The 25,784-nt window shown below is 56.6% G+C and overlaps 7 protein-coding genes across 7 annotated transcripts; 4 read left to right on the top strand and 3 right to left on the bottom strand.

Moving 5' to 3' along the window:
* Positions 1-96: 96 nt before the first annotated feature.
* On the bottom strand, positions 97-6,817 carry H310_03434 (hypothetical protein; the record flags this gene model as incomplete). The annotated part of the gene is made up of 20 exons (XM_008867289.1): positions 97-737; positions 798-933; positions 981-1,311; positions 1,373-1,449; positions 1,491-1,689; positions 1,744-1,784; positions 1,832-2,054; positions 2,122-2,286; positions 2,334-2,468; positions 2,519-2,568; positions 2,624-2,894; positions 3,000-3,238; positions 3,313-3,444; positions 3,491-3,909; positions 3,991-4,180; positions 4,241-4,566; positions 4,622-4,935; positions 5,007-5,193; positions 5,263-5,606; positions 5,663-6,817. The coding sequence occupies 20 exons, from the start codon at positions 6,815-6,817 to the stop codon at positions 368-370; spliced, it is 5,304 nt and encodes a 1,767-aa protein (XP_008865511.1). The 3' UTR covers positions 97-367.
* Positions 6,818-7,115: 298 nt separating this feature from the next.
* On the bottom strand, positions 7,116-8,315 carry H310_03433 (hypothetical protein). The gene has a single exon (XM_008867288.1). It carries the CDS (start codon positions 8,228-8,230, stop codon positions 7,280-7,282), a length of 951 nt encoding a protein of 316 aa, XP_008865510.1. The 5' UTR covers positions 8,231-8,315; the 3' UTR covers positions 7,116-7,279.
* A 674-nt stretch (positions 8,316-8,989) lies between these two features.
* Positions 8,990-9,763, top strand: H310_03432 (40S ribosomal protein S15; the record flags this gene model as incomplete). Its single annotated transcript, XM_008867287.1, has 3 exons — positions 8,990-8,992; positions 9,042-9,380; positions 9,592-9,763. The coding sequence occupies 3 exons, from the start codon at positions 8,990-8,992 to the stop codon at positions 9,700-9,702; spliced, it is 453 nt and encodes a 150-aa protein (XP_008865509.1). The 3' UTR covers positions 9,703-9,763.
* A 2,525-nt stretch (positions 9,764-12,288) lies between these two features.
* H310_03430 (hypothetical protein) lies at positions 12,289-15,193 on the top strand. The gene is made up of 11 exons (XM_008867285.1): positions 12,289-12,418; positions 12,470-12,614; positions 12,662-12,827; positions 12,877-12,968; positions 13,017-13,110; positions 13,168-13,370; positions 13,427-13,638; positions 13,706-13,801; positions 13,856-14,278; positions 14,331-14,604; positions 14,666-15,193. Exons 1-11 carry the CDS (start codon positions 12,338-12,340, stop codon positions 14,794-14,796), a joined length of 1,917 nt encoding a protein of 638 aa, XP_008865507.1. The 5' UTR covers positions 12,289-12,337; the 3' UTR covers positions 14,797-15,193.
* On the bottom strand, positions 14,942-15,163 carry H310_03431 (hypothetical protein; the record flags this gene model as incomplete). Its single annotated transcript, XM_008867286.1, has 1 exon — positions 14,942-15,163. The coding sequence occupies one exon, from the start codon at positions 15,161-15,163 to the stop codon at positions 14,942-14,944; it is 222 nt and encodes a 73-aa protein (XP_008865508.1).
* A 150-nt stretch (positions 15,194-15,343) lies between the features above and the next one.
* On the top strand, positions 15,344-17,240 carry H310_03429 (hypothetical protein). The gene is made up of 5 exons (XM_008867284.1): positions 15,344-15,410; positions 15,476-15,610; positions 15,654-15,951; positions 16,017-16,590; positions 16,676-17,240. The coding sequence occupies exons 1-5, from the start codon at positions 15,376-15,378 to the stop codon at positions 17,206-17,208; spliced, it is 1,575 nt and encodes a 524-aa protein (XP_008865506.1). The 5' UTR covers positions 15,344-15,375; the 3' UTR covers positions 17,209-17,240.
* Positions 17,241-17,558: 318 nt separating this feature from the next.
* Positions 17,559-25,774, top strand: H310_03428 (hypothetical protein). The gene is made up of 11 exons (XM_008867283.1): positions 17,559-17,907; positions 17,980-18,525; positions 18,587-18,758; positions 18,827-19,186; positions 19,241-20,008; positions 20,064-21,128; positions 21,224-21,835; positions 21,902-24,161; positions 24,217-24,859; positions 24,910-25,111; positions 25,167-25,774. The coding sequence occupies exons 1-11, from the start codon at positions 17,608-17,610 to the stop codon at positions 25,721-25,723; spliced, it is 7,485 nt and encodes a 2,494-aa protein (XP_008865505.1). The 5' UTR covers positions 17,559-17,607; the 3' UTR covers positions 25,724-25,774.
* The last annotated feature ends 10 nt before the right edge of the window (positions 25,775-25,784 follow it).

The following is a 25,784-nucleotide window of genomic DNA, read 5'->3' as shown; positions in this document are numbered from 1 at the left end:
TTGTCGCCGGTACACAACGTCAATGGCACGCTCCTCTCGCACAAAGGTCTAGCCCAGAGCCTCTCTAGTGCCCACAGCTACAAATCACGTGCGAGTGCTGTCTCGACAATGGTAGCTTGGCTACAAACGCTTCTACGCCATCGACTTGATTCTGCACACGAGAATGTGTTGGAAGGGTTCCGCCGCCTTCCCGCGGCGGCCTCGCTCATGCAGCCCTCCGAGAGATCGATGTGTGGCAACATTTGCCGAGTTTGTTGCAGCGGCCGCGCGCAATGTTCAGAAGTGATGGACTCGTACCAACACAAGGGTCTCGATCGTTCGCTGCAACGACAGTGGGGGACGACGATTGTCTCACTGCGAGAGGATGTCAATCGTCAGTGTCGCTCTGGGCCTTTGCTGCGTTCGGGTCCACCAGGCTCCAAAGCACGACTCGAGCGTCCGTCGCATGCATCTCGACGGTTTTGGCCAACAGTTCCTTCTTCTCGAGTGTTTTCAGCGCACAGAACTTGAGCACGATCTTTTCCCAGTCTGCGTCGACGTCTTCGCTGTTGCTTGTGGTTTTCACCCGACGGAGCAACTGGACGGCGCCGCGCAGATCGGTTGTCGAGAGTTCCTTCACCAACTGTCGAGCCGTCTTGCCCACTCGAGGGTGGCTCCACAGACTGTCCTGCCAGAACAACGCGTCCTCGATCGCTTGCCCGTCGGTTGTGCTGAATGCCGTGTCAACACTGCCGCGCCTACGACCATGGCATGAGTGGATTCTTTCCACAACACGGGCACGTTCGCGCCGACCGCACCGTCGCCGCTCCGACTTGGTCTGGAGCTGGACAAGTTTTTCGTGCGCTTCTTGGATCTGAGCCAGCATGTCTTCGCGGGCACTCGGATCCATGGATTCCATCGCCTTGACGCCGTTTGGCATGGTCGTTGTTTTGCCTACGCCGCATGAGCTGGACTGTTGTTCCATCACTGAGGTGGCGTACAATTGTTCACGACATTCCACCACGTGGATGGATTCTCTGGCGTGCCATTGTTCGCCGGGAGCTCCACCCACGCATACTCTTCGAGGTCTTTGAACTCTGTGCGGTGGTGGAGCAGCTTGAGGTGTTGTCGTTTTCGATCGATGCGGTCCAGCATAGTCACGTGCATCTTGTGTGCCGCATGGCCGACTGTCTCGGCGAGCTGGAGGACCTTGGAAGGAGAGGCACTGTTCCCCGTTGGCCGGAGCGCGGCCAGTGGCAGCGTCGTCGACTTGTTGGCGGCAGTGACATGCACCATGACCAGACCCGACGTAACCACTTGAGTTGTTGAGACCTGTCGACCACTGCATTGGTTTCCTGGCTCGGCGGCCACCATCGAATTCGGGCGCACATACCACCGTCGCTTGAAACGATTTGAATTCGCCGTCCAAGACGTCGACGCGGGCGTTGTAGCAGCACCATTCAGGAGGCCCTAGGCCATGCTCATACCAGGCAACGAAAGGACAAACAGACCTTTCGTGTAGTCGTACGTGGCCCATCCCAGGGCAGCGACCACGTTGTCTTTGCGCTGCTGAGCCGCATGCACTTCGTCGACTGTGTCCGAGGCCAACGTCGGCGCGAGGCCCACAACTTTGCGCAGTTTGTACGTAAACGCGCTTCGCACAACGTCGTCTTTGAGGCGTTGCTGGACCATGCGATTTGTGTGGCGGACCTGCCGACGCCATCCATCACGAAACGTGCTCTGACTAGCTCAAGAACGACGCACCTCTTTCATGTACGCCTTGCCCTCCACACGTCCCCGCTTGGCTGCAAAGCTCACTTGAGACGTCCACGTCATACTGATCCCTCTGTACCTCGATACGCCGTTTGAATCAGCACCGCGGCAACCTCCCTCTTCTGCAGCTCGATCGCTTCGACTTGGCGAGCAACTTCCTCTGCTCGGGCCATGTCGGCTCGCTGCTGCTCCTTCTCGCGACGCCTCAAATCTTGCGCAGCTTTGGCTTCGACCGCCAAATACGGCACGGGCTCCATGCCATGATTCTGTCGTTGTCCTTTGCGATGAAAATTTGAAAAGCACTACACCACCATCCAAAATGCACTCGTTGGCCCAGCGAGGAAAGGTCGACAGCAATGGTTTGGTCACCTTTTTGCAAAACAAGTCGGTGCACGTCGTACACCGCCACCGCCCGACCTTCTCGCCGCATTCCACACACAGGCACACGAGCGGTGTAAACGTGTGACAAGCAAACTTGTCCTTGTGGTAATGGGGGTAGCACGTGTCGCAGTACGGCACCGTGCCGCCTTGGCACTGTCCCATCTGCTTAGCCCCCGTGAGATATCGAATGCGACGTCTACCTGGTTGCACACGCGCGACGCAGTGTGCTTGGAGCACAGCCTGCACATCTGAACCTGGACGGTACTGTGGTTGGCAAGTGCATTCGCTTTGTGGTCGCGCGCAAAGCAGGGCCCACACATCGCCTCTTCGCACGCCTACCTCGCTGTCAGCCCCGCGAATCGCGTCATGGAATCGTCACTCGGACCATGCAAAACATCGTGGCGAGGTCGGGTGGTTGCGTGTCATGCCGGCAACCTATGGCGCAAGCCATTCGATTCAGACCGAGAGCACTCGGACGACAACTACGTACAGTTGACGATAAAACCTTCGCCGGGGGGAGGCAGCCGGATCGAGATGGACGGCGTCAGCCCGCGCAAGAGTGCGGGGCGGCTGTATGTAGTCGTATTCGTGACGAGGTTCTTGTACGAGCACGCGCCGCTCTTCCAGTCGACGTACTCGACAAACGTGTCGCAGACAAGCGCTTGAAAGCCAAGTTTGGCGAGGCGCTGGCGCCACTTGTTTTGAAGCAGCGTAGCAGCCCGTCGTGCTTCATTCTGACGGCGCTTCTCGAGGAACCGGCCCTAAACGAAACAACCGATCCATGTTAAGTCTCGTACGTGCGTTGCACCGACGTGCCAACACGCCGACTGCGGTCGTTTGCGCGCGGCAAAAGGAAGCGGACGCACCACGAATGCTTGGTGTCGCTTGAGCTGTTGTCGCCGGCGGCACATCGACTGTATCACGTGGGCCGCCCATGACGCTCGTTCCATGGCCAACGCCGCCAAGTTTAATCGATAGGCTTCGCCAAACTTGGACACAAGCACGAGCTCGTGCATGAAGGTTAAGAACCGTTGCTCCATCGTGAGTGCGGTCGCCTTGTCGGGGTATCGAAGAGTAAGCAAGTACGACATGGCGTTGTGAAATCCTAAGGGAGGGTGGGTTACGTGGCTGCCTCGTCGGTTGGGTGGCGCCAGTGGGTTGACGGTGACAGCAGCACACCTGCAAACGGCATCGTACGGCCTTTCGCTGGCTTGAACTTTGCAAACACAACGTCGACGTGGTGCAGAGGACAGAGCGACTTGTGCAACATGCCAGGAATTCCCTTGAGAAAGCGAGAGAACCGCATGTTGTCTGGGTGACGACAACATGAGCGCTGTCATGGCATCGACTCACGAACCTATCTCGACGGCATCCGGCGTGTTTCCATGGCGGCATACATCCAAATAGATCGTTTGCCACAGCCCAAAGCACCCCATCGTTGTCCACATGCCATCCGCGTCACGGGAGTATAATGCGCGCTGCACGTTTCCGCTGGCGGCGGCCGCAAGCATCGGGGACGGTTGATAGTGCTTCTTTGTCACCGCGGTGTCTGCCGCAGTGTGCGTGGCAAACTGCCAGCTCAACTGGAGCAGTTGGGTCTGTACGACGTCCAGCGTGCGTTGGGCAAAGAGGACTTGGCCTACGAGGCGGACCTCCAACCGACGGTGGAACGCCTCAACTCTTTGGACAAACCGCTTCTTGTCGAGCCACATGCGGACAACAGATTGGATGGCCACGGCGGCTCGACGGTGCCGTCGAAATTGAACAAATTCTTTCCTGCAAAACGCGTCGTCGCGTGAGCGACACCATGACGCGACTACCACAACGAGTGGACGAGAGCTGCACTTGGCCACGTACTTGTTTAGCCACCGCGTTTGAATCAACCGCGCCGCCTTGACGTATGCCCGCATGATGGCAATATCTCGACGAGCTTTGCGGTTGCGGAACAACCTCTGGATCGAAGTCGCATACTTTGTCATCAGGGCAAACCAAAATCGTTTGCGGCCGAGCATGCCTCGGACGTGGCGCTGGATGCACGTAGCAGCCACTACCACCGCCGCCAAACGGATGTCTCGTCAGCACGAAGCCAATCGCGCATGACGCGCACCTCGTCGCGAGCGGTTGGCGAGCCGTCGATCTCGCTCCTTGTCCTTGGCAAACTGCCGCGCGAGTCGCTTACGCGTTTTGTAGCCCTTCCATCCACCTTGAATACACATGGCAGCTTGGGGTGGCTCCATTTGCATCCACTTGAGCCGCTGCTTTTGAACCGTCGACGCTGTGTCTTGCAGCGCCATCCACAACTTGGTGGCTTGGTTTGCGTGGGCCCTGGCTTTCTGGCGCTGCCGCTTTTCGCGGCGCAGCTCCTTTTTCTTTGTGACGCGTCGTTTGCGATCCTCCCTTACTGCCTGCAGGAGCTGCAGCCGCCTCCGTGTGCTGCTCGGTTTCCAGTTGCATCAATCGATGCCCCATTTCTGAATCCTACCCTTACCTTTGATGTCGGCGAACAGCGCACTGAATCACGAGCGCAGCCGTCGGATACGTCGTTCGCATGCGGCGCAACTCGTTCATAGCCAAGTACATTCGCGCAATGCTTTGGACCTTGACCGCCGCCACGACCTTCTTCGCGTGCCGTCTCCGCATGGCTCCAAATTTTGCCCGTCGAGCGATTTGCCGTCGTCGAAAGTTACGCTGCACGGTGAGAGCCGCCCCCACGACGCGCAGCGCATGGGCTCGGGCTTCCACGTGTGCCATGAGGAGGGCCTTGCGGCGGTCCACGGCGCGCAGCTTTCGCACCAAACGCGTCTGCGACAACGCATCAGTTTGAAACATGTCAACTAGATCCACAATGTGGTGGTCGAGACAACTGGACCCACCTTGGCGCGCCCTAAATGCGCTCGGACGTGCTTTTGTATGCAAATTGCCGCGACAGTTTCCCGACGGTGCTGAAGAAAGCGGGCGAATCGAGCCCATAATGCATGCCGCCGCCGGAAAAAGCGCTGAATGCGCAGTGCAGCAACATGTCGCTTGCGATTCTGTCGAGCCCGACACCGCCCCACGTATCTGCCACCACGACGGGATGAGGAACACGAAGGCAACCTGCGCGGGTCTATGGAATTGTTCGAAGCTAACCTGCGTAGGTGCCGTGTGATGCACGCCGCTGCATCGTTTTTGCGAGCGAGGAGCACTTGCAGGAGATTCTTTTCTCGCTCCAGTTGTTTCTTGCGCAAGCGTCGTCGTATAGCAACCTCTCGGCGAGCTAGGACCTGCCGCCATGCGCACTGCACCGTCACTGCGCAGCGCCATCGTTCGGCCTCTCGGGCGTCGCTCGTGTGCCGTTGCCACCTCGACCACACAACCAAGTACTGGCGCTTGGCCAGGCGCAGCATTGCATGATACACCAGTTGCATGGCCCGTTGGATTTGCATGGATGCATACCGGCCTTTCCCATGGGCATAGATAAGTTCCAGTGGCACCTACTGACGAGCTGTGACATCCGCGTTTTCCTACAGCGATCGGCGCGGGAACGTACAAATTTCTGAATGGACGCGAGCGTCGCGTCCACGGCTGCCACTGCGTTCTCATGTGCCTTCACCGTGACTTCGGATTCAATGACTGACGCTCGATGATCGAGTTCGAGCAACACGTGCTGCCGCCGGCGAGGGGGAGATGTTGGGGGCGACGGTGCAGGAATTGCAGCTGTTTGGAGGCACTCGTCGTTGGTGAAGAGAATGTCGTCGCCTGACGGGTCGACAGCAATCGTAGCTTCAATTTTGTCGAGCTCAAGGTCGTCGAAGCTGTCGTAAAGCGAAACCTCGTGGATGATTGTCGAGAGGTTGCCTGAGGACACTTTTACGTCGAAGTCGTGTTGTTGCATCAGTTTGGCTTCATCTGATATCCTTTCTAGGTCCAAGACGCTGCCAACGTTTGAATTCACTGCGTCCTTAGTAGGGCTGGAAACGGCGGAGTAGCGAGCCGCGGCTTCACGGCGGTACTGACTGCTGGGACGATGAGTCTTTTTTGGCCATTTGCGACGTTGCAACATGCCATAGAGCGAGTGTGGTTGGTCCATATTGTCGATAGAATTTCCGCGGCGGGCGAGAGTGTCGTCCGCGACGGATTCGAGCTGGTTAATTGCAACCCAGTCCGCTTCACGGGGTGGAGGCAGTCGTGCAACCCATTGCCTTGTTCGAGGCGTGATTACTGTTAGGATGGGGAGTTTCGTGGGTGACGAGGATGCTGTTGGAGAAAGTGGTATTATTGGCGGAGGTCGAGAAATGAGGGGCGGAGTGTCAGTCGGCAGTGACGGTGTTGTCATCGACAAGCGACTGTTCTTGGCGTGCCCTGTGGAGGGGTCTTGATGAAGGTCATGGAGCATCTCCCGCACCATATCAGGTTGATCGAGATAGGAGCTCAAAGAAGATGACGAAGCTCGTACGCTCACGGCTGGAAAAGTCACAGGCGTTGATGAGGTAGATGCTTGACCGCGTGCACGTTTGCGAGCCTTGGAGATGGCTGGATGGATTTGTGTGGCATACGTTTCCAAGCGCTTCGTGGAGCGTTTGAGCACCGTCTCCCACAATGCTGGATTGTACTTTTGGCACTTCTCAATGTCGAGCGCCATTTTCGTGAACGTTCCCACCAAATCCATCGCGTCGCCTTCCGCCGGCGGCGGACGCCGCTTCATCGCATCGGGTAGTGCTGAAACTGTCGTCCGTTGTGATTGGCCAATCCAATGAACCAATCACACGCAAACTGAACAATCGCGGTCTCAGTCGAGGAAGACGGCGAATGGACGCCGCGACAAGCCCCACACTGCTGCAAGCGAACCGGGGAACCAGAATACTCTGTCCCTCTACGTCATCGACGTGCAGAGATGCATTATCTACAAGTCCTCTGCACAGGACAACGTGCTGGAGGAACGACCGGCTTTGTGAGAATTGATCCAACAAGGCAGGAACGCCAAGCCAATTCTCATCGAGACCGATAGAAATTGGCCATATTCATAGGCACAGTCATCAGTGTCAACAGAGGAGCGATAAAGTCCCTTCAGGACATCATGTTGACAGGATGGGACTTGTCAAATTACTTAACACTTCATGGGATGTTTGCATCCAATCTCGTCGTCAAGAGTTGAAACCAACCGCGCTTAGTAGTCAGAGCTGCCGAACATGTCACCGGCACCGACATCGGCTTCTTCTTCTTCTTCTTCAACGGCAGCAGCGGCGGCGGCAGGGGCAGCACCGCCGGCAGCAGGGCCAGCCGCCGCGGCAAAGGCCGAAGGATCAGCCAAGAACGCCTTGAACGGGTCAGCCTTCTTGAACGAGAAGTTTTCCGATTCAACAGCAATAGCGACCAAGGACTTGAAGGCGTTGGCCAACGAGTGCGGGATCGACGCCAACGTGGGGAAGCCCAAGGCCAACGAGACGGACGCAACGTTGCGGAGACCACCGACAAACTTTTGCACCAAGTTGTCTTCGGTCAAGTCCAAGACCTTGGGGTCGAAGATCGAGCCGTTGTCGTACACGCTGACAATGATCAAACCGTACGAGAACGGGCGGATGTTCAACTTTTGGAGCAGCACGGCTTCGGAGTTTCCGACCTTTTCACCGGCCTTGGTCAACAACACGTCGGCAACGATTTCAATTTGACCCTTTTGAATCTTGGTACCGATTTGCAACGCCTGGAAAAACGAGGTCTGACCGGGGTCGCAACCGGTGGGACCGGCAGGGCACCACACATCGATGGGAGCGATCGCGTTGACACGAGCAGGCGCGGGGACCTTGTTCGCTTCCAACGTTTCGCGCACCTTGCCGAGGTCACCGTTGGTGAACACAAACCCGACGTTGCCGCGGAGGGCAGGGATGAGGCCTTCCAAGGGGTGGCCAGGGTTCTTGCGCACGTAGTTGTTGAACACCTTGCGGATCATGGTGTTCTTGCCCATGAGGACTTCGGCCGTGCCGCGCAACGCGATACGGATTTGTTGGATTTGGTTCGACCCAACGTTGTCGACGGACACCAAGAAGATCTTGTTGTACGTGTCAAGGAGGTTCTCCAACTTGACGAAGTATTCGCCCTTGCGTTCCATCGAGATGCCCATCTTGCTTGGTAGTTAACGGAGTCGAGTTGAACCTTACGAAGGAGACACGCGTCTGAAGTGTTAATGACCGCCGCCGGCGTCGGCCATGAAAAAGATTGGATGGGAGCGTCCGCAAACCGTATTTTTATGTCTTATACTATGTATTTGTATAGCTGTGTTATTATACACGTACACTGCGTCGCTTAATTCCGACGGATTTAAGGTGTTTGTTTTGCAAAAATTTCCAGCCTATTTCAAGTACTTGGATTACAATGCATGAATATTGCCTTGAAACGGAACTTTTATCCGCCGAGCGATCGAAGGCGCTGCGTGGACTGTGTCAAGAACCTCTCGAGAACGAACGACTCACGGAAACGAAGTCCTCGACCGAGTATGGATCGAGCGGCGTGAAAGGAACGTGAAAGCAACCTTGTCGTGTGATTGTGGCTGTGTGGATAAACCTATCTTGTTGCGAGCGATAAACGTACAATGCAGCACAGCCCACTGCTGTATATGCTGTGTGGCACGACTGTGAGCGCGGTGTTGACTGTGAACGGAAACGACCGATGCGAGATTTGGCCGTCACAAATTCAACGAAATTTTCATGTCGAATTAGCAATCTTTTGCACATTTTCATGTATTCTATGCAAACGCACTTAAGAGAGATTATCCGGATGCGACGATTTGATTGGACGATGCGATTTGTATGAGGGAGAACCAGTCGTTTTGGTCGCGGTAGAATGAGCCCGACGGTCACTTTGCAAAGTGTACCAACAAACCATGGTGCGGCGATGGACGGGATGGACGGCGGAAGCTGATGGTGGGATTGTAGGACGAAGCTGACCTTATCGAAATCGCTGCCCAACGCAAGAAGCGCGCCTTCAAGAAGTTCACCTACCGTGGTGTCGATTTGGACAAGTTGTTGGACTTGAACCACGAAGAATTGATGGAATTGGTCAACGCCCGTGCCCGCCGTCGCTTCTCGCGCGGCTTGAAGCGTAAGCCGATGGCCTTGATCAAGCGTCTGCGTAAGGCTAAGCAAGAAGCCAAGCCTTTGGAACGCCCGCGTGGTATCAAGACCCACTTGCGTAACATGATCATCGTGCCTGAAATGATCGGTTCGGTCGTCGGTATTTACAACGGCAAGGCCTTCAACGGTGTCGAAATCAAGGTGCGATCCAGAACTACAGTCACTAGCTCTTGGGGAAGGCGGGCCACGACCCGAAGAGCAGGCGCCCGATGTCTTTCCTTGCTGGAAAGCCTCGGCGTGCCTCGACTCGCCTTCCCTTGTGATGTTCTGTGTACGGGGCGACCCAAAAGAGCTTGCATTTCCCTTCCCCCTCTCGTGCTTGGTTGGTCGCTCACCCTTTCACGTTTCATAGCCCGAAATGATCGGCCACTACTTGGGTGAATTGTCCATCACGTACAAGCCCGTGGCCCACGGTCGCCCTGGTATCAACGCCGCGCACCAAAACCGCTTCATTCCGTTGTAAATTTGTCCTGTTGGTGCTTGCCCTAACTCGATAATTGCAATGGTACGCTTTGATATCTCGCTGTCGTCGTTCAGATGTGTGGTTACACCAATTTCTATGTGTGATTGTGTGGTGTGTTGGAATCTGTCGCAACGTGTCGATGACTAAACTCTGCTACTCCGACAATGCATGATGGATACCCCATTATTATTTGCACGTCAGTACGAGACATCGTTGTGGCCATGGCGTCCCCTGCATGTTGTTTGATGGCGTCGTTGCCCCTGGAGCTGTCGAGTAGTTAGCCTCTTTGTTGCGGCGTAACACGGTGAAAATTCGAAAGTTGGACAAGAGCCGCGCGTTCGCACGCATGACAAGTCGAATGAGGTTTTCATGTGGGTCGAGTGCCGTCGTTTCGGGGTCATCTTCGAGGAGTGGATAACATGCAGGACGGAGGAAACAAAGCACAAGTTCACAGCTCCACTGGCATGGACACGTTTTTCACGGGCACTTGATGGAGTTGGATTGGGGAAGCGAATGGGTTGCCTTGATCAAGCAGTCGGAGCACTGGCCAAACGTCGTGATTGTTCCAGTTGGTTCTGCATGACGCACGTATTATTTTGAACACGTGCAAGACGATGGTTGAAGCTGCTTGTTCCTAGGACAACCTCATCGATTCCATTGGCATGGCAGCGCCTGCGTGATGAGACTGTCTCGGAGTCGCCATGCCAGCAACGAAGGGGTCGTCGTCGGGCGATCCCTGGCAATGATGCAGCCCACAAGCGGAAATAACCCACTTTCCTCGCATGTAGTGCATACTCTCGGTGCTGCTAGAGAACTCGATATTTGTAGGTTTCTACATCGCAGTACTGTTCTGCGGCCGAATGAAAGGACGGGATTTGTCGGGCTGTGGTGAAATGATCGGTGTCGACAGGCCTCCCTGAAATGCGGAAGCCAGGCTACACAGGGCGCCATGACGGACACTTCGTCGATGTGGCGGCACGTGTGGCATGTAGCCCGGTTCAGGAAATGCAGAGCAGACGGAACCTCCTTTCTCGTTGGATGGGCTAGATAAAGAGTAAGCATCACCCAATTCGACCCGCTTCGTTGGGGAAACGAAGCGCAGCACAGGGTCGAGGTGGGGTGGGGAGGTGTCAAACGTAATGTGTTCGACCAGGTCTCATTTTTGGTTTGGCCGTGAAGGAGCTGTCTCAACTACACAGTCGTCCATCTGCTGGGGTAGCCAGTTCCTTCGCCCACGCCCTCATACATCCAGAAACCCTCAGCGAAGGAAGCCGCATCATGCGGTCGAACGACGGGAGCACTGTCTGAGACTACCCGTGGCTGGATGTCGATGGAGGAGGTGTGACTTTGACCAAGTGGACCGGAGGCGGAATTTTTCACGCGCGACACACATTCGAATCCTCCTCTACCAAAACTACGGGCTTGCCATCGATACAGACGGTCCATGAGCCGAACGCACGTTGCTGGACAAAGAATGCAGGCAATGGGCCCTCTTTGGGAACTGTAGGTCTGTTAATTTAAAAGGGAGAGGATGGCCCCTTGAGGAATGCTTCATGCTCACTCTATCTCATTAGCCAACCGCACTGCCCCTTCATTCCGCATGGCCGTGAAAGCCATCCAGTCAACCCGAACGACGACCGGAAGACACTCGTCGCTACGATTGCCACCAAGACGTCGTGGCAAGTGAATGACGGCGGGCGTTTGTCTGTGCGATGAAAAGGTTGGTTTGCCAAATGCTCATGGACGCACAGACGTCCGCCGAGCAGAGGTGAAATGCCTTGGCACGGTAGACTTCGACCACAACGATCGTTCGGCGGTGGCATTCGCCGTCAATTTGCCCCAGTCCAAACCCAACTGCTTGCAACTGTAGACACAGAGATCACCGACGACGTCCAAGCGACTTTAGAGTGGACCTGTTGGCAGAAGGTCCACCAACGTGGAGAGCTACATAGTGGACGTGATTTGTGTGCCTCAGCGTAACAGCGCTGGTTTGCCAAACGGCTATCATCGTTTCAACTACTACGCAGCCGCGGGGGTGCTCGTTGCCTTTACCGTTCGCGCATGAAACAGTGTTGCTTCCACGACGTTCCTAGTCGCGTGATGGCGACTCGAAAGCAAGATTGAAATGTATCGCAACTTGGACGGAGATCAAGTAACAGGTAGTAGGGCCCCTTACTTGGAAAGACACCATGCACTCACCATGCACTGTTCATCGCCGACGCGTTGGCCTCGGGTGGGGTCGTAGCATTGCAACACGTTGAAAGTGTTTGGGGTATTGCCTCCTGCATTGCTGACCTTGCGAGGTTGTTGATTGCGTTCGAAGCGTTGCAGCATCCTCTATACATGGCCAGAGGCCTTACCGACACGAACATGACGCTCTCGTATCCTCGACTCGCCCAAGAGCTGCATGGCCATCTCCTATGGAAGGCGACGGTTCGCCCATGCCAGATCGAACACATTCGAGACGAATGCGCCCCTGTGATTGGCCAAATGCACAGAGACAAGTGATTGGTCAATCGACTGTCCCGTAAGCCAATCAGAACACCTGGATCTGCAAACCAGTCAAAGCTCATACATTTGATCTCACTGCCGCCAAGGCGCCGCCGCAACCGCCAGGACACGAGCAAGGACCAAGATGGCCGACGCTGTTCAATATGTGATGGAAAAGATGATTCCTGAGCTGGAGGACCTCCAGCAACTGCAGATCTTTACCAAGGTAACAACAGTGACAGCACGTTGAGCTCGACTGTTTGACATACGTGAGAAGGAAGAAGTCCGGCAGATTGTGCAAAAACGCCGCGACTTCGAGTACACGATGAAGCGCACGCCGTTGCGCAAGGTGGATTGTTTGCGCTATATTGAGTACGAGCTGAACTTGGACGCACTCCGCCGCCAGCGCAAGAAGCGTTTGGGTACCGACATGGCATAGCTATCTCCACGTGTCTAAATTCTGCCACAGGCCTGCAAAAGCAATCTTCGAGTGATCACACGGGCATGCAGCGGGTGCACAACATCTTTGACCGGGCGTTGATGAAGCATCGTGGCGACGTCGACTTGTGGCTGCAACACATTGCTTTTTGCAAGAATACGGGCAGTTCCAAGCTCTTGTCCAAGCTCTTCACCAAGTTTGTGACCACAACCAAAAAAGATTCTATGGCGTAATGTGTTTGGTAGTGCATTGCAGCTGCACCCGCGCAACGAAACGCTGTGGATTGAAGCGGCGAGCTGGGAATTTTCGACCAACTTGAACGTCGACTCGGCGCGAGGTGAGATGCCCCAGCAATTTCATCTTCTTGACGGGACTTCCATGCTAGTGCTCATGCAGCGATCCATTCGCATGAACCCGCATTCGAAAAAGCTCTGGCTCGAGTACTTTCGACTCGAATTCCTCTACGTGCAAAAACTGCGGTATATGTTTCGATACTACCTTTCCCCGTTCGAATGGCTCATGTGGGTTTGCTGCAGCACGCGTCGAGAAGTCCTAGGCCTCGATGCTGATACAACCAAGCCGTTGGAGCTTTCGTTGGACATTGCGCCAGTCAAAGGCGAAGGGGCGGCGCAGGTCGACGCGATCGCGGAAAGCGCCAAGGAATCGGCTGTCGACAAGTCCCGCCACGAGATCCTGCAAGGCGCGATTCCAAAGATTGTGTACCGCAATGCATCACACGGTATATTGTCGCTACCTTGGCTTAAAACGACGTGGGCTAAGCATATTCCCCCGTAGCTATCCCGAACGACGCAGCCTTCCGTCTGCAGTTTGTCTCCATCTCCAACCTCTTCCCCGCAACCTACGGCAGCCCCGTCGCCAAAGTCATTTTGGAATCGTCGCTTGCGGATTTTCCCACCGACGCTGCGGTCTGGAGCGCGTACTGCGAACAAGCCATGCATGAAAGCGACACCGCCGACGTCGACGCCCGCCGCAAAGTGGCGTTAGAGGTGCGTTTGCCCCCCAGTCCTGCACCTTCGTGCTGGCCGATTTACGTTGGAATGGTTTGGTTTATAGCGTTTTCGTCAAGCCATCAAATCCAACGTCGACACAGATGCGATGCGCGGCGCTTTCATGCGTTGGTGTATTGCGGAATTGGCCCGCACTCCCAGCGTATGTCAGGAGTCCATGGCACCCATGACACGGGAAACTGATGCTTGCTCGTAGTCGCCTTGGTTCGCCCATGAAATGTTCTCGACGATCTCAACCTTGGGCCCTCAAACGCCAACGTTATACCGTGCCTACATCGATTACACCCTGCGCGTGTCTGGGCTTCTCGACGCCCTCGCGGTCGCTGCCAAAGCAAACGCGGCCTTCCCGACCGATGGTATGCTGTGGCAGCTTCGAGCGCAGTTGGCCATGCGACAAGCTGCCATCCAGCAAACCCACGCACTGCCACCGTCGACAAAACGCCCCAAGAAACAATTGCCGCAATCGGCTTCCACACCTTCTGTGTACAAGTCGGCGCTGGCCGTCGTCGAGCAAGGCCTTCGTGAAGCCATGACTGACACGGATGGGCTGCACCAGCGCCACATTCAGCTGCTCATAAACAGCCACGCAAAGCTCAGCGCCGTCAAATCTGCGTTCGAGGTGAGTGTTCCTAGCATTGAACACACGAATGACGATAGCTGGGCCGCAATAGCGCGCGGTGAAAGCCGCGACAGCGTGGACGCCGGCATGGTCTGCACTGCGCATGCAATTTTTGCAGTGGACGTTGCGCACGCAAGGTGTGGATGCTGCACGGACGCTGTACAAGACCTTCCTCGCCGGCCAAATGCTACCTCGTCCGGAGACGCTGGCGCTGCTGCGGTGGTGTGTCCAGGTGGAAGCGGCCCAACCCGATTCCCTGGTCGCGACTGCGGCTGTAAAAGGCCTCATGGAGAAGCTCGTGGATCTGTTTGGTCAATCTTCCGAAGGTTTGTTTGATGTATTGAGCTGCAAATGCGGTCAATTGATCGATGGCTTGGACGCATGTAGACATCTGGGTCAACTACGTGCAGTACTACCGCGAACTGGGATTGCACAAGGAAGCGAACGAAGTACATTGGCGCGCCACGCGAGTGTTTCCGTCATCGACGGCGCTTGCGACTCTGCAGGAGTTGAATTAACTGGACAATCTCACGACGAACGTGATGTGTATTTGCACGCATTGGCGCATTCGTCGCCGTCGTGGACACAGGATGGAAGGCAAGACAATGATGAGCGTCGTATATAGGTAGAACGGTTGAAAGAGTAAGTAAGGGAGCGTGCTGCTTATCTGGCCTCGAACTGGATCAAGCGCTTCGTGCGGGCCTTGTACATGATGCGGTAGCCGCACGCACGGCATCGAATGGGGTCGCGGGCCGCAAGGTAATTAACAATACCGCAGTCGCCACAGATGTATTTGATTTCAGGGTCCTTCAACATCGCTGCTGACGACGTGTAGTCGCCGGCGGTGCCGCCTGGCGTCGGGGCGGGCGTCATTCCTCCGTCCATCGTGTGCGCTCGACGGGTGGGTGGTGGTGGCAATTGGAGAATTCAAACCGTTCCAGGGTCACCTGCGTGAAAAACGCCGATTTGATTGGTCAAAATAAAAAATTGATCATCAGCCAATCACAAGCGGCGCTGCGGCCGCCAACAAAACGATTGGCCGCCAGTCAACCCCCAAACACCTCTCTTCCATTCTTGTAGCTTTAAGCAGTGCCAAGATGATGTACGTGCCGGAACACGAGCTACCCGACATGTAAGTTTCCGCCGCAGACAGTGAATGCCGCTCCATGACATGACGTGATTCTGCTGTCTTGACAGCCTCTGCTGCATCTGTGCGGTACCGATCAAGGCGAATGCCGCCAACATGTGCGTGAGCTGTTTAAAAGGACAGGTCGACGTCACGGAAGGCATCCCGAAAGAAATCATCATGCATCAGTGCCGCGGGTGTCTCAAGTACGTATGCGTGATGACAATAGCGGGCTGATGGGGTTGTTAGGTGGTCGCGACCGCAGTGGGTGTCGGCGGACCTCGAGTCCCGCGAACTCCTCGCGATTTGTCTCAAGAAGATTACCGGCCTGAACAAAGTCAAGCTCGTCGACGCGGGGTGGATATGGACAGAACCGCATTCGAAGCGTCTCAAGCTCAAACTGACGGTGCAGAAGGAAGTCATGAACGGCGCGATCCTCCAGCAGTCGTTCATCGTCACGTTCATCGTGCGCAATCAGCAGTGCGACGACTGCCAAGCATCGTTCACGAACCACTCGTGGAAGGCTGTCGTACAAGTCCGCCAAAAGGTAGACGTGATTGTTTTGGAGTGTGGTCAAAACCTCCCCACGCACACTCACGATGACGTCCCCAGGTCGAACACAAGAGAACGTTCTTCTTCCTCGAACAGCTCATCCTCAAGCACCGCGTGCATGAGAAGACGACATCGATCGAGTCCCAGCCGGACGGCGTCGACTTTTTCTTTGTCGAACGCAACCACGCCCTGCGCTTCGTGGACTTTTTGCAAGAAACCGTGCCCATCTCGCTCAAGACGGCCAAGAAGCTCATCTCGGCCGACAACCACTCGAACACAGCCAACTACAAGTTCACGTACGCCGTTGACATTGCGCCCGTGTGCAAAGATGACTTGGTCGCGCTCCCGCTCAAGTTGGCACGACAACTCGGCAACATCTCGTCGTTGTGTTTGGTGACGCAAGTCACGTCGTCGATTCACGTGATCGATCCGTTTACGATGCAGCGCGCCGAAATCGACAACGACAAGTACTGGCGGTACCCGTTCAAGGCCCTCCGGTCGTCCAAGCAACTCACAGAGTACACCGTGCTCGATTCGTCGCCTCTCGAGATTTCGACCAAGGGCGGCATTCCCGTCCGGACGAACCGAAAGACGCGGCTTGCGGACGTCGACATCGTGCGCAATTCGGATTTTGGTACGCCATCCTAACCAAGACGTTGGCCATGACGTCGCGATGCTCGCCATCGGAAGCGCTGACGTGGTGGACTGCGGCTCTGTAGGCGTGAACGACATGCGCTTCCACACGGTGACCCATCTCGGCATGCTTTTGAACGTGGGGGACACAGCGATGGGGTACGACCTGTCGACGTCCGTGTTTAACGACCTGGATACCAAGCCCCTGGACGAAGCGGGCATCTCGCTACCGGACGTAGTCCTTGTGCGCAAGCAGTTCTTGCGCCGCGTGCAAAAGCGATCGCGAAAGTGGAAGCTCAAGACGATCGAAGGTATCGAGCCCACGATGCCGCTCAAGAAAGCTGACCAGACCAAGCACGACCTCGACTACGAACACTTCTTGAACGACCTGGAAGAGGACAAGGACATGCGGTCGCGCATCAACATTTACAAAGCTACCGACGGAAACGATCACGACGACGATGATCACGATATGGACGATGATGATGCCGACGATGGCGCGATTCCTCTGGACGAGCTCTTGGATGATCTCAACATGGACGAAGCAGAGGGGAGCGAGGCCATCTTGAGTGCCACCGCTGCCAACCAAACTCAAGGCCTCAACGTAGATGATCTTTAATATCGTTTTATTCGCACCAGCTTTTGACCGTGTCACGGAGAGCTCCAAGCGATGTCATGGCCCGGTTTGACGCAAGCACGTCCTGGCATCGACGTTGCATGCAGTCCACATGGATCCTTGCAACATGCAACTCCCAACCCGCGTGCTCTCTCAACGAGGGCAGCGTGCAACTTATTGGTCATATGTCTGCGTTGCGAGGAACGGCGGCGCAAGCGCCAACAACGCCGGTCCGGCGATGGCCTTTGGCGGTCGCCCTTGGCTCATGTTGGTTTGGGACCTTGTGGCCGTTTCACTATGAAACCGCGACAGTTTCAGCCGCCAACCATGCCGTCGTTCTTTATCGAAAAATCCTTCGGGTCGAGGTGGTCGCGCTTCCATCGAGCTGAAAGGGAGTGAGAGATGGACCTGGACCTTGAAGTCCGGCGAAACCTAGACGACATCAACCATGATCTGACGCTGATGGCGACGTTGCCAGCCGCGGACGCTCTCAAGTTGAGCCAGAAACCGTCGAGGCTGCGTGCCAAAGACCTCGTGGCCAAGTTGCGCTCATGGACGCAAACGGGGTCGCTGGACGAAGATCAGCTTCGACTCACCGAACTCTTGCCGTGCGTGGCCGAAGTGGCCGTGAAGGAACTCGACTTTGGAACAGCAGAAGCATGTGTTAGCTGGTATTTGTCGTTGTCATTCCCACGAGATCAGGTGCATCTCGTTTTCCGCTCTTTCTCACTACCCCCTCCTCGCCACATGCTCACATCGTTCGGTGGACACTAGTTCTACTGCCGAGCACTCTTTGTCCGAGCAAAGTGCCTTGCACAACACGCTCGCACCCTTCAGGGACACGCTTGTGTGACCCAGGTGCAGTACGCAATTCATTGGATTCTCCAAGCCATCAAGCTCGCGCTGGAGCCGACGAGTCGACCGCACTACGATTTTCTCGTGTACAATGCGACCGTGACGTACTGGCACGTGGCGCGGCCACTCCTTCGTCCTGGCAGCGCTCGCCACCTCGTCGAGTCGATGCAGACCATGCTGGACAGCCTCAAAGCCATCAACGAAACGGACAAAGCTTGGATCGTGCGGTACGAGATCGCACTCGCGACGAGCTACGAAGACGACAACCAGCTCGCAAAAGCCGCCAAGCTCATCAACGACGCAGCTGATCATGCCCTGGCGCTGGTGGCATCCGCTAAAGCGTCGGAGGCAGCGGCCGTGGATTTCACGAATCAAGCTGCAGCTGCGATGGCCTTGTTTGAAGAAGCGTCATTGGTACAAGTGCATATTGGCCGACATAAAGATCCTGAATGCGCCAAGTCCTTGGTACGCGTGCTCCTTGCTTTGCTCGTACAACTTGAACGCTGGGTAACGGCACACATGACAGGCAGCAGCGAAGAAAAACATGGTGTCCAAGCGCCACGCCATCCTCCTCAACCTGCAGTCTATCAAATCCAAGCTGACGCCCCCGGAAGGTGTTCGACCCGCCCTGCTAGACTTGTTTGCTGCCACCACCGGCGTAAAATTTGAAGCTGTCGGGCATGGCATCCCTGACGATGGTAAGCAGACTCCTGGGGCAGGAGGAAATGTAGCAAGGTGTTCATTTATACAACGCATCGTGGATTAGGCTCCATTGAGTGGGAAAACATTGTTGAGGTGGCCATTGTCGCTGTGCAATGCCACCACCAGGACATTGCCAAAACGTGCGAGCGCGTCGTGGTCACAAGCAAGCGGCTCAATGCGCACGTCCGCGTCATGGCCGACCTCCTGCGCTGCCTCCTCGCGCTAGAACCTGACCAGCCTTCTCTAACTGGAGCACCCACCCCAGCGACAACCCCTGCTATCTCTGGTCTAAAGGGGACACCTGAACAAACTCCCGCCTCTGTACCGACTGCCTCAGCAGTTCAGCCCACGGTGCTGCACTTGGACAAGCGGCAGCGCGACGCCCAACGGCTCGCGCAACACGTGGAATGCGTCAAGGTGTTGGGTACGCCACCACCCACACAAGCGTTAATGCGAGTGGTTTGACGTGGCTGTATAGAGCGATCGCTGGCGGCTGCCAAGCGGCTGGGTCATACTCACTTGATCCAAGACATTTGCCTCTTTGCATGGAACGTCGCGCTGCCCCTGGTCGAGTCGCACCTTCGAAAGCACGTCCATCGACTTTTCCAGTCGGCGACATCGCTCCTGGAAGAGTTGGAAAGTCCGCTCGTTGCGTTGAGGGCCCAGATGCATTTGGAGACTGCCAAGTGTGAAATGGACTGCGACTACTTAGCCAAGGCGGCCATCCATGTCAATAAAGCGCTGCAGCTGGACTATGGGGGGACGGCGGCGGCGTCTACATCAGCCAAGACGGGGTACGACGCCGGAGGAAAACCCACTTCCCCCGATGGCCAAGCCAAAGGAAAAGCACAAGGACATGGCCACTCGTCGGCGCCACCGCAACACGACACCACCCAGAGGCCGTTGGACAAACACTTGCTACCGATGAAACGCGTGCTGGACCTCAAGTCCAACTTGTATGGCGAACCGGACGCGATCGAAGACCAGGCTCTGATCATCATAGAGCAGTCCAAGGAAGCCCACGACAAGGCGCTCAAGGCGACTCTGCTCAACAAAGCGATCGACCTGCTCGAACTGAATGCCCCCACCGAAGGACTTGCTTCGACTGCCTTGGAGCGCTTTGCATTGTGGCACGACATTGCCAAACTCGCATGGGGGCTCAAGAATGCTCCCATGACGCGAAAAGCCGCCGCAAAAGCCCTCAAGTTCACGTTCAACGTGGACGAAGCCCAGTGCATTCTGCAAGGTGCATCCAATCCTGCATGACCACCAGCGTTTAACTCGAGGAGGATTCGTTGCAGGAGAGCTCCATTTTGTCTTGGCTGAAACGTACGTGGGCGAGATCAAGTCGTACGAGAAGGATCCGTCCGTGTCTGCGAATGATTTGCGGCTAGGAACGAGGGTTGGCGAGTCCAATCAAGGCAGTGACGTGGAGCCCCACGCAACGATCGCCACGTGCAAGAAGCAAGTGGTGGCGGAGGTGATGCTGGGGCTGCAGCGTGGGCTAGAAACCAAATCGCCGTGGGTCGTGCTCAACGCGGCCACGTACTTGTGGAATTATCACTGTCACCTCTTTCGCAAGCCCGTGGTGGACCGCGACCTCGACTTGATTCTGCCGGACGTGGCCGCGGCATTCAACACAGTGTTCCAAGCGCTCGTGGCGCCCGACTCGGCAGTCGACCCGCACCAATTGCCCCTGCTCAGCTGCATCGCGCAAGGTCTGACCATCCTCCATCGGGACGATCCAAGCCGCATGGAAGGGTTTGTCGACGCCGTGTTGAAGCGAAGCGATCACCTTCCCATCTTGCACCGGAAAGCATTGATCGAGATCAAGACAACGATTCAGCTCGACCGCGGTGCCAAGGACGCTGTCATGGGGGATACGACCCCCATGAAGGTTGTGTCGTGCGTGAGAGCGCTCGAAGTTCAAGTCGAGTTGCTGCAACAATTGCACACACGCGCGGCGGACGGCGCGCCGCCCGGCGACGACGAAAAGACGCTGGTCGACAAAGCGTCGACGTACTTTCAAAAGGCGATCCAGCTTTGGACGCCGTTTGCCACCGATGCGTTTGCATCGACGGCCACCGTCGAGCCCGTCTTGGAAATGGAGCAGCAAAAGCGTGAATTCTATGCCGAGATGTGGGTGCGCCTCGGAAAAGCCGCGCTCGCCCTGCACAAGACGGTCGACACACAAAAGTTTTGCCAAGAGGCGGTGGCGCCCCTCCACGCGAGCGACATTCCTCGTGCGTTCTTGACGCCGTCCATTTGGCGATGGTACGCCTTGGCGCAAGTGGTGTGGGCCCAAGCGATTCTCCAACTCGCAGCTGACACGGAGGCGCAGGAGAAAGACGTCAAGCACGAGCTCGGTAAGTCGATCGCCTGCATTGTTTGGAGCATGCCACACACTGCATGGTGGTCGTAATGCAACCCGTTCGTGCATGGCTGACTGGGTCTTTTGCAGCTCTCTTTGCCATCAAGCACTTGCTCCTGGGTGCAGAATTCGCCGTCCGTGCTGGCAACACGTCGCTTGTCCACATGGCGGCGCGGATCATGTGGAACGGCATGTTGGGCATTCTGGACGTGAACGGGACGCCAAATCCGTCGTTCCGACAGAAACTGACCCACGACATGCACAACATGCTCGACCATCTCACGGCCGTCGAGTCATCGCAGTGGTCGTTTCGCGTCGACTTTGTGTGTGCCTTGCTCGATGTTTACGAAGAGCAGCAGGCGTGGGAGGCCGGGCTGTCGACGGTCGAAGCTGCGTTTGCCGTCATCCCGACACCTGCGCAGCGGCCACTGTGGCGATATCGCGTTGTCTTTATGTCGAAGCTCGGGAAGAACGTCCAGGACGGGTTTGCCAAGATGAAAGAGAACGACGTGCTTTTGCAAGCGCGCGTAAGCAAACGAATTGCGGTGTCGACGACCGACCCCGGCGCTCAATACAAGGCCCTCTACCGTGCCGTGAAGGACCTGACCGGCAAAGTCGAGCAGGCGCAATTCCTCGTTGAAATTGCCGAGTGGTTTTACACCAACCAATTTCCACTTCAGGATGTCCACGACCTGCTCCACGGTACCAAGAGGCGCCGCGCGCATGAATCGTGCGGCTGCGAGTGGATGATGCGTTCGTCTGTTGTAGGCGCGATTCACATACTGGTGCCAGTGGTCCATCGAGGCCACGATGACGATACCGCGTCCAAGAAGGGAACGATCAAGAAGCGCCGAAAAGACGTTGAGCATGCTGTCCCACCTCTCGAATATTGGCACCTTGACCTCCTCCTGCGCATATACGTGATGCTGGCACTCGCCGGTCGGTCGTCGCAAGAGCGATTCGAGTACGTGGTTGTGGCTCTCGCGCACGTAGCTGTGATATGGGACGCCTTGGCCACCGAACATCTCAATTTGCAATACCGCGACCTGTTTGAAGCACGCCAACAGACCGACCGCGACGGTGGTGGCGTCGACGATCCTTCGTCCATGCACCGCGCCATCGACGATTTCGACGAGTGGAAAGCGCTGAACGTGTCTGGCATGGCTGTGGCGCCAGGGCTTGTCGTACCACGGTCAACGAAGGAGTGGGCTGCATTTGATGTCGAGCCGCACGTTCCGATGCTCTGCGGGCGCACAACGCACGCCAAGGCATCGTTGTTGATGCTGCATCCTGGAAACGTAACCCAGCCGACACTGACCATCCATTACCTGTCCAAACTGACGCAATTGGCGGTCGAGTTTCACCAGCACCCTCACGTCCTTTCGTGTCTGTGGCTTGCGAAGGCGGTGGTCATCGGCACAGCGACCACAACCACTTCGTCCATGGCTGGCCTCGGCGACGACATCCCGTTGATGCCGATCACTCTGGATTTGCAACTAGCCAAGACCCTCGAAAAGCTGTGCTACCACGAGGCGAGCCAGATGTGGTTGAAGCGAGCCCTCGATGCCCTTCTCCACACCTGCCAGTCGTCTGGTTCGGTGGTCACTGTGGACAAGTCGATGGCACAGCTTCAGCTGGTCACGGAGTCCAGCCTCCGCCACCGCCCCGTTGTGACATCCAAGTACAACGTGCTGCAACTGTGCGTCGATATTGCCGATGCTCTGCTCGAGTTTGGCTATCATTTGCGAGTAAAGCAGCTACTGGACATCGCCACTGTCCATTGCAACGCTGTGGGGGACTCCGCAACGCTCGCACGAGTCGACGTGTGTCGTGGCAAACTATTCATGATTGAAGGAGAGCGAGCCACGGCGCTGCGCCACTTCCAGGCCGCGGCTGCCACCGAAGGGTTGGACGTACAAGCGTACACAACGTACGTGGCGCTGTACGGAACGACTCTGTGCCAACAGGGGCAGCCAAAGGCCGGGAAAGCCGCGCTACAGCATGCCATCCACGTTGTGAATCAGCTGCCCAAGCTTCCGCTCACGTCGACGCAAATCCATCTCGATATACCGCCGCCGTCATCGACGCCCCTCGATGTGGATCTCGTACAGGGTTTGGCGGTGCTCCAGGCCGCGTACGCAGCGCTACTTGTGCATGAAAGCAGTACGCTCTTGGCCACTGGGGGCGACTGGACGGGGGTGTGGGCGGAAGCCGGTCGCGTGTATTCGGAAGTCGTCGCGATGCTCGCCAAAATCGGCGGCACGTTTGGCATGGTTTCCGTGGCGTCCACATACGCCAACGTCTTGACGACCAAGTTGTGCGAGATGCCCGACTCGGACGACGCAGTCGCGATGCTGCAGCGGGCACGGGAGGTCCTTCTACTCGCTCATAGCTACATCCAACAAATCTGGGAGGCCACAGACAACCCCCGTGTCGACATCGACGTGTGCACGGTGAACTCTGTTGTGCTGGCCGCCGCGTTTGCTCAAATCAAGGCGCAGTTGGGACGACTAGAGTTGCAGCAGCACCTGCTTGGACAAGAGCACAAGATGGTCGTGTACCAAGTTGAAAGCGACGCAAAGAAGAACCTGATCGAGCTGTGGCTGGAACAAACCGCACCGCGGCATAAAAAAGCCGCAGACGAGATGCAGCTGCCACCGCTGGAGAAGGCGTTGCTGTACTTTAACGCGGCCGTGACGTTGTCACAGCTTGCCCCATCGCCGTCGTACAAGGCCAGCATCGGGCGATGCCTGCGGCTCCAGCTACAACAGAACTCGACTGACGCAGGTGTGTGGACTTTTACAACGGATGCCCTGCGCAAGCAAGGCATCGCGTGCTCGTCCGCACCATCCTCTGGTCATGGCGACACGACGAACCAGCAACTCGAAGACGTCGCTCGACTGCTTCTATCGGCGCTCGACCTTGCTCTCGCTCAGAAGGACCGAGCTGCGATTGAAGAGTGCACTTATGAGCTCATGCAGTGTTATGGATGCGTCGATCCAGCTTCGGCGGTGAAGTTCCTTCTCTGGTACGCGAGTTGACTACGTGGCTTGGCTCGCTCGTCACCGTGCGTTGTACTGCAGGTACCAAAGCTGCCGCACCAGCGTCGTGGCTGAAGGATTATTGCTCGAAGCGTGTGCCCCCACGAACCGAACCGCTTTGTTCGTGCAACGAATGCATCTTCTGCCGGCCACATCCGCTCCCGCACAGCTTGCCGCGCTGTACTTGGAGCACGAATCGGAGGCGTGGCGGCGGCTCGCAGTCACGCCCACTATCGACGCGACGCTAGCCCACCTGCCTCCGCACATGGTGCTCTTCTCGCTGCAGCTTTCGACGGATGGTTGCTATCTATACGGTGCCATCCAACCGTCACCCGCCAGCACGTCGCATGGTGCTGGAGTCCCGCTGGTAGCCCGCCTGGAACTCCATTCCCCACGCCGAGTTGCCCTCAAAGAGTTGGTGACAAAGCTCAAGGCCTGGCGCGCATCGACGGTCAAGAGTTTACTGCAATACAGCGATGCCATGATGGGGGAGCACGACTGGTTTGAGTTCACCGACGCGTCACCCAATGCGACGGAGGTGGCAGTGAGCGAAGACACATTGGAAGATCAGTTTCAGGCGCTCATGGACGAGGCCAAACGGCTCCTCGGGCCGTTCCTGGACTGCTTTCATGACGTGCTGAAGGTCTTGAAAGGCACCAGCGACGAATCAAACGTCCTCTTTGTCGTATGTTGCCCGAGCTCGACGCGTGGAGGGTCGCTGACTTGTGTGCATAGGTCGATCCCGCGGTGGAAAGCATTCCGTTCGAAGCGATGATGAGCGATGTCTTGGATGCCAGGGACTTGTCTGTGCACATGCTGGCCATTCGTTTGCAAAACGTCAAGGCTACGCCGTACAAGAAGGAGGACTTGTTTTTCATTGCCGATCCGCAGAATGACGCGGACGTCGACAGTGCCGACAACCCCCTCTCGATCTCGGGTACGCGCCGCATCACGCTCGTCCAAAATTTGCGAAAGCTAACGTCCTTCGCTAGCCACGTTGACGGCGCTAAAGTCGATCGCCCCCACCATCAAAGGGCTGAGTGGGAAGAAGTACGTGCCGAGCGCGGGCGAGTGGCAAGCCGCCCTCACCGGCCGCCGCGGCGGGGGACTCCTCTTTTACGGCCCCAACCGGTCGCTGGCCCACTTTGCGCCATCGCATGTCGCGGGGTTGAGTGCTCTGAAGTGCAATCTCGTCGTCAGCATGAGTCGGATGGAAAATTACGCGAGCTACCGCCGCCAGAGCAAACTCGACACACACAAGCCCAAGCGCGTCTTGAGTTTGGAGGACGGATGGGAAAGCGCCGTGCTCTGGTCGTTGTGTGGGGCCAACTGCGTTGTGACAAACCAGTGGAACACGTCGTTCGTGGCCAACCACCGAGTCTTGACGGGACTGTTTTCCCAACTTGCCAAGAACGTGCCCGTTGCCAAAGCGCTCAAGCGAACGGGCGATGTCTGGATCGCCAACACCAAAGTCCTCCACAACGGCACGAAGCTCAAAGCGCGCGTCCGCTTCAACCCGATTGTGTACGGGCTGCCGCACTTGCCGTGAATAGTAGTGTCGCCCTGGCGTCCAAAACATGTTGGTCTCGTCATGCTGTGCCTCCTCGTCT

This window comes from Aphanomyces invadans (assembly GCF_000520115.1).
Source record: "Aphanomyces invadans strain NJM9701 unplaced genomic scaffold supercont1.5, whole genome shotgun sequence".
Classification (NCBI taxonomy): domain Eukaryota; phylum Oomycota; class Saprolegniomycetes; order Saprolegniales; family Verrucalvaceae; genus Aphanomyces; species Aphanomyces invadans.
This window is presented reverse-complemented; position numbering and strand designations above follow the sequence as displayed.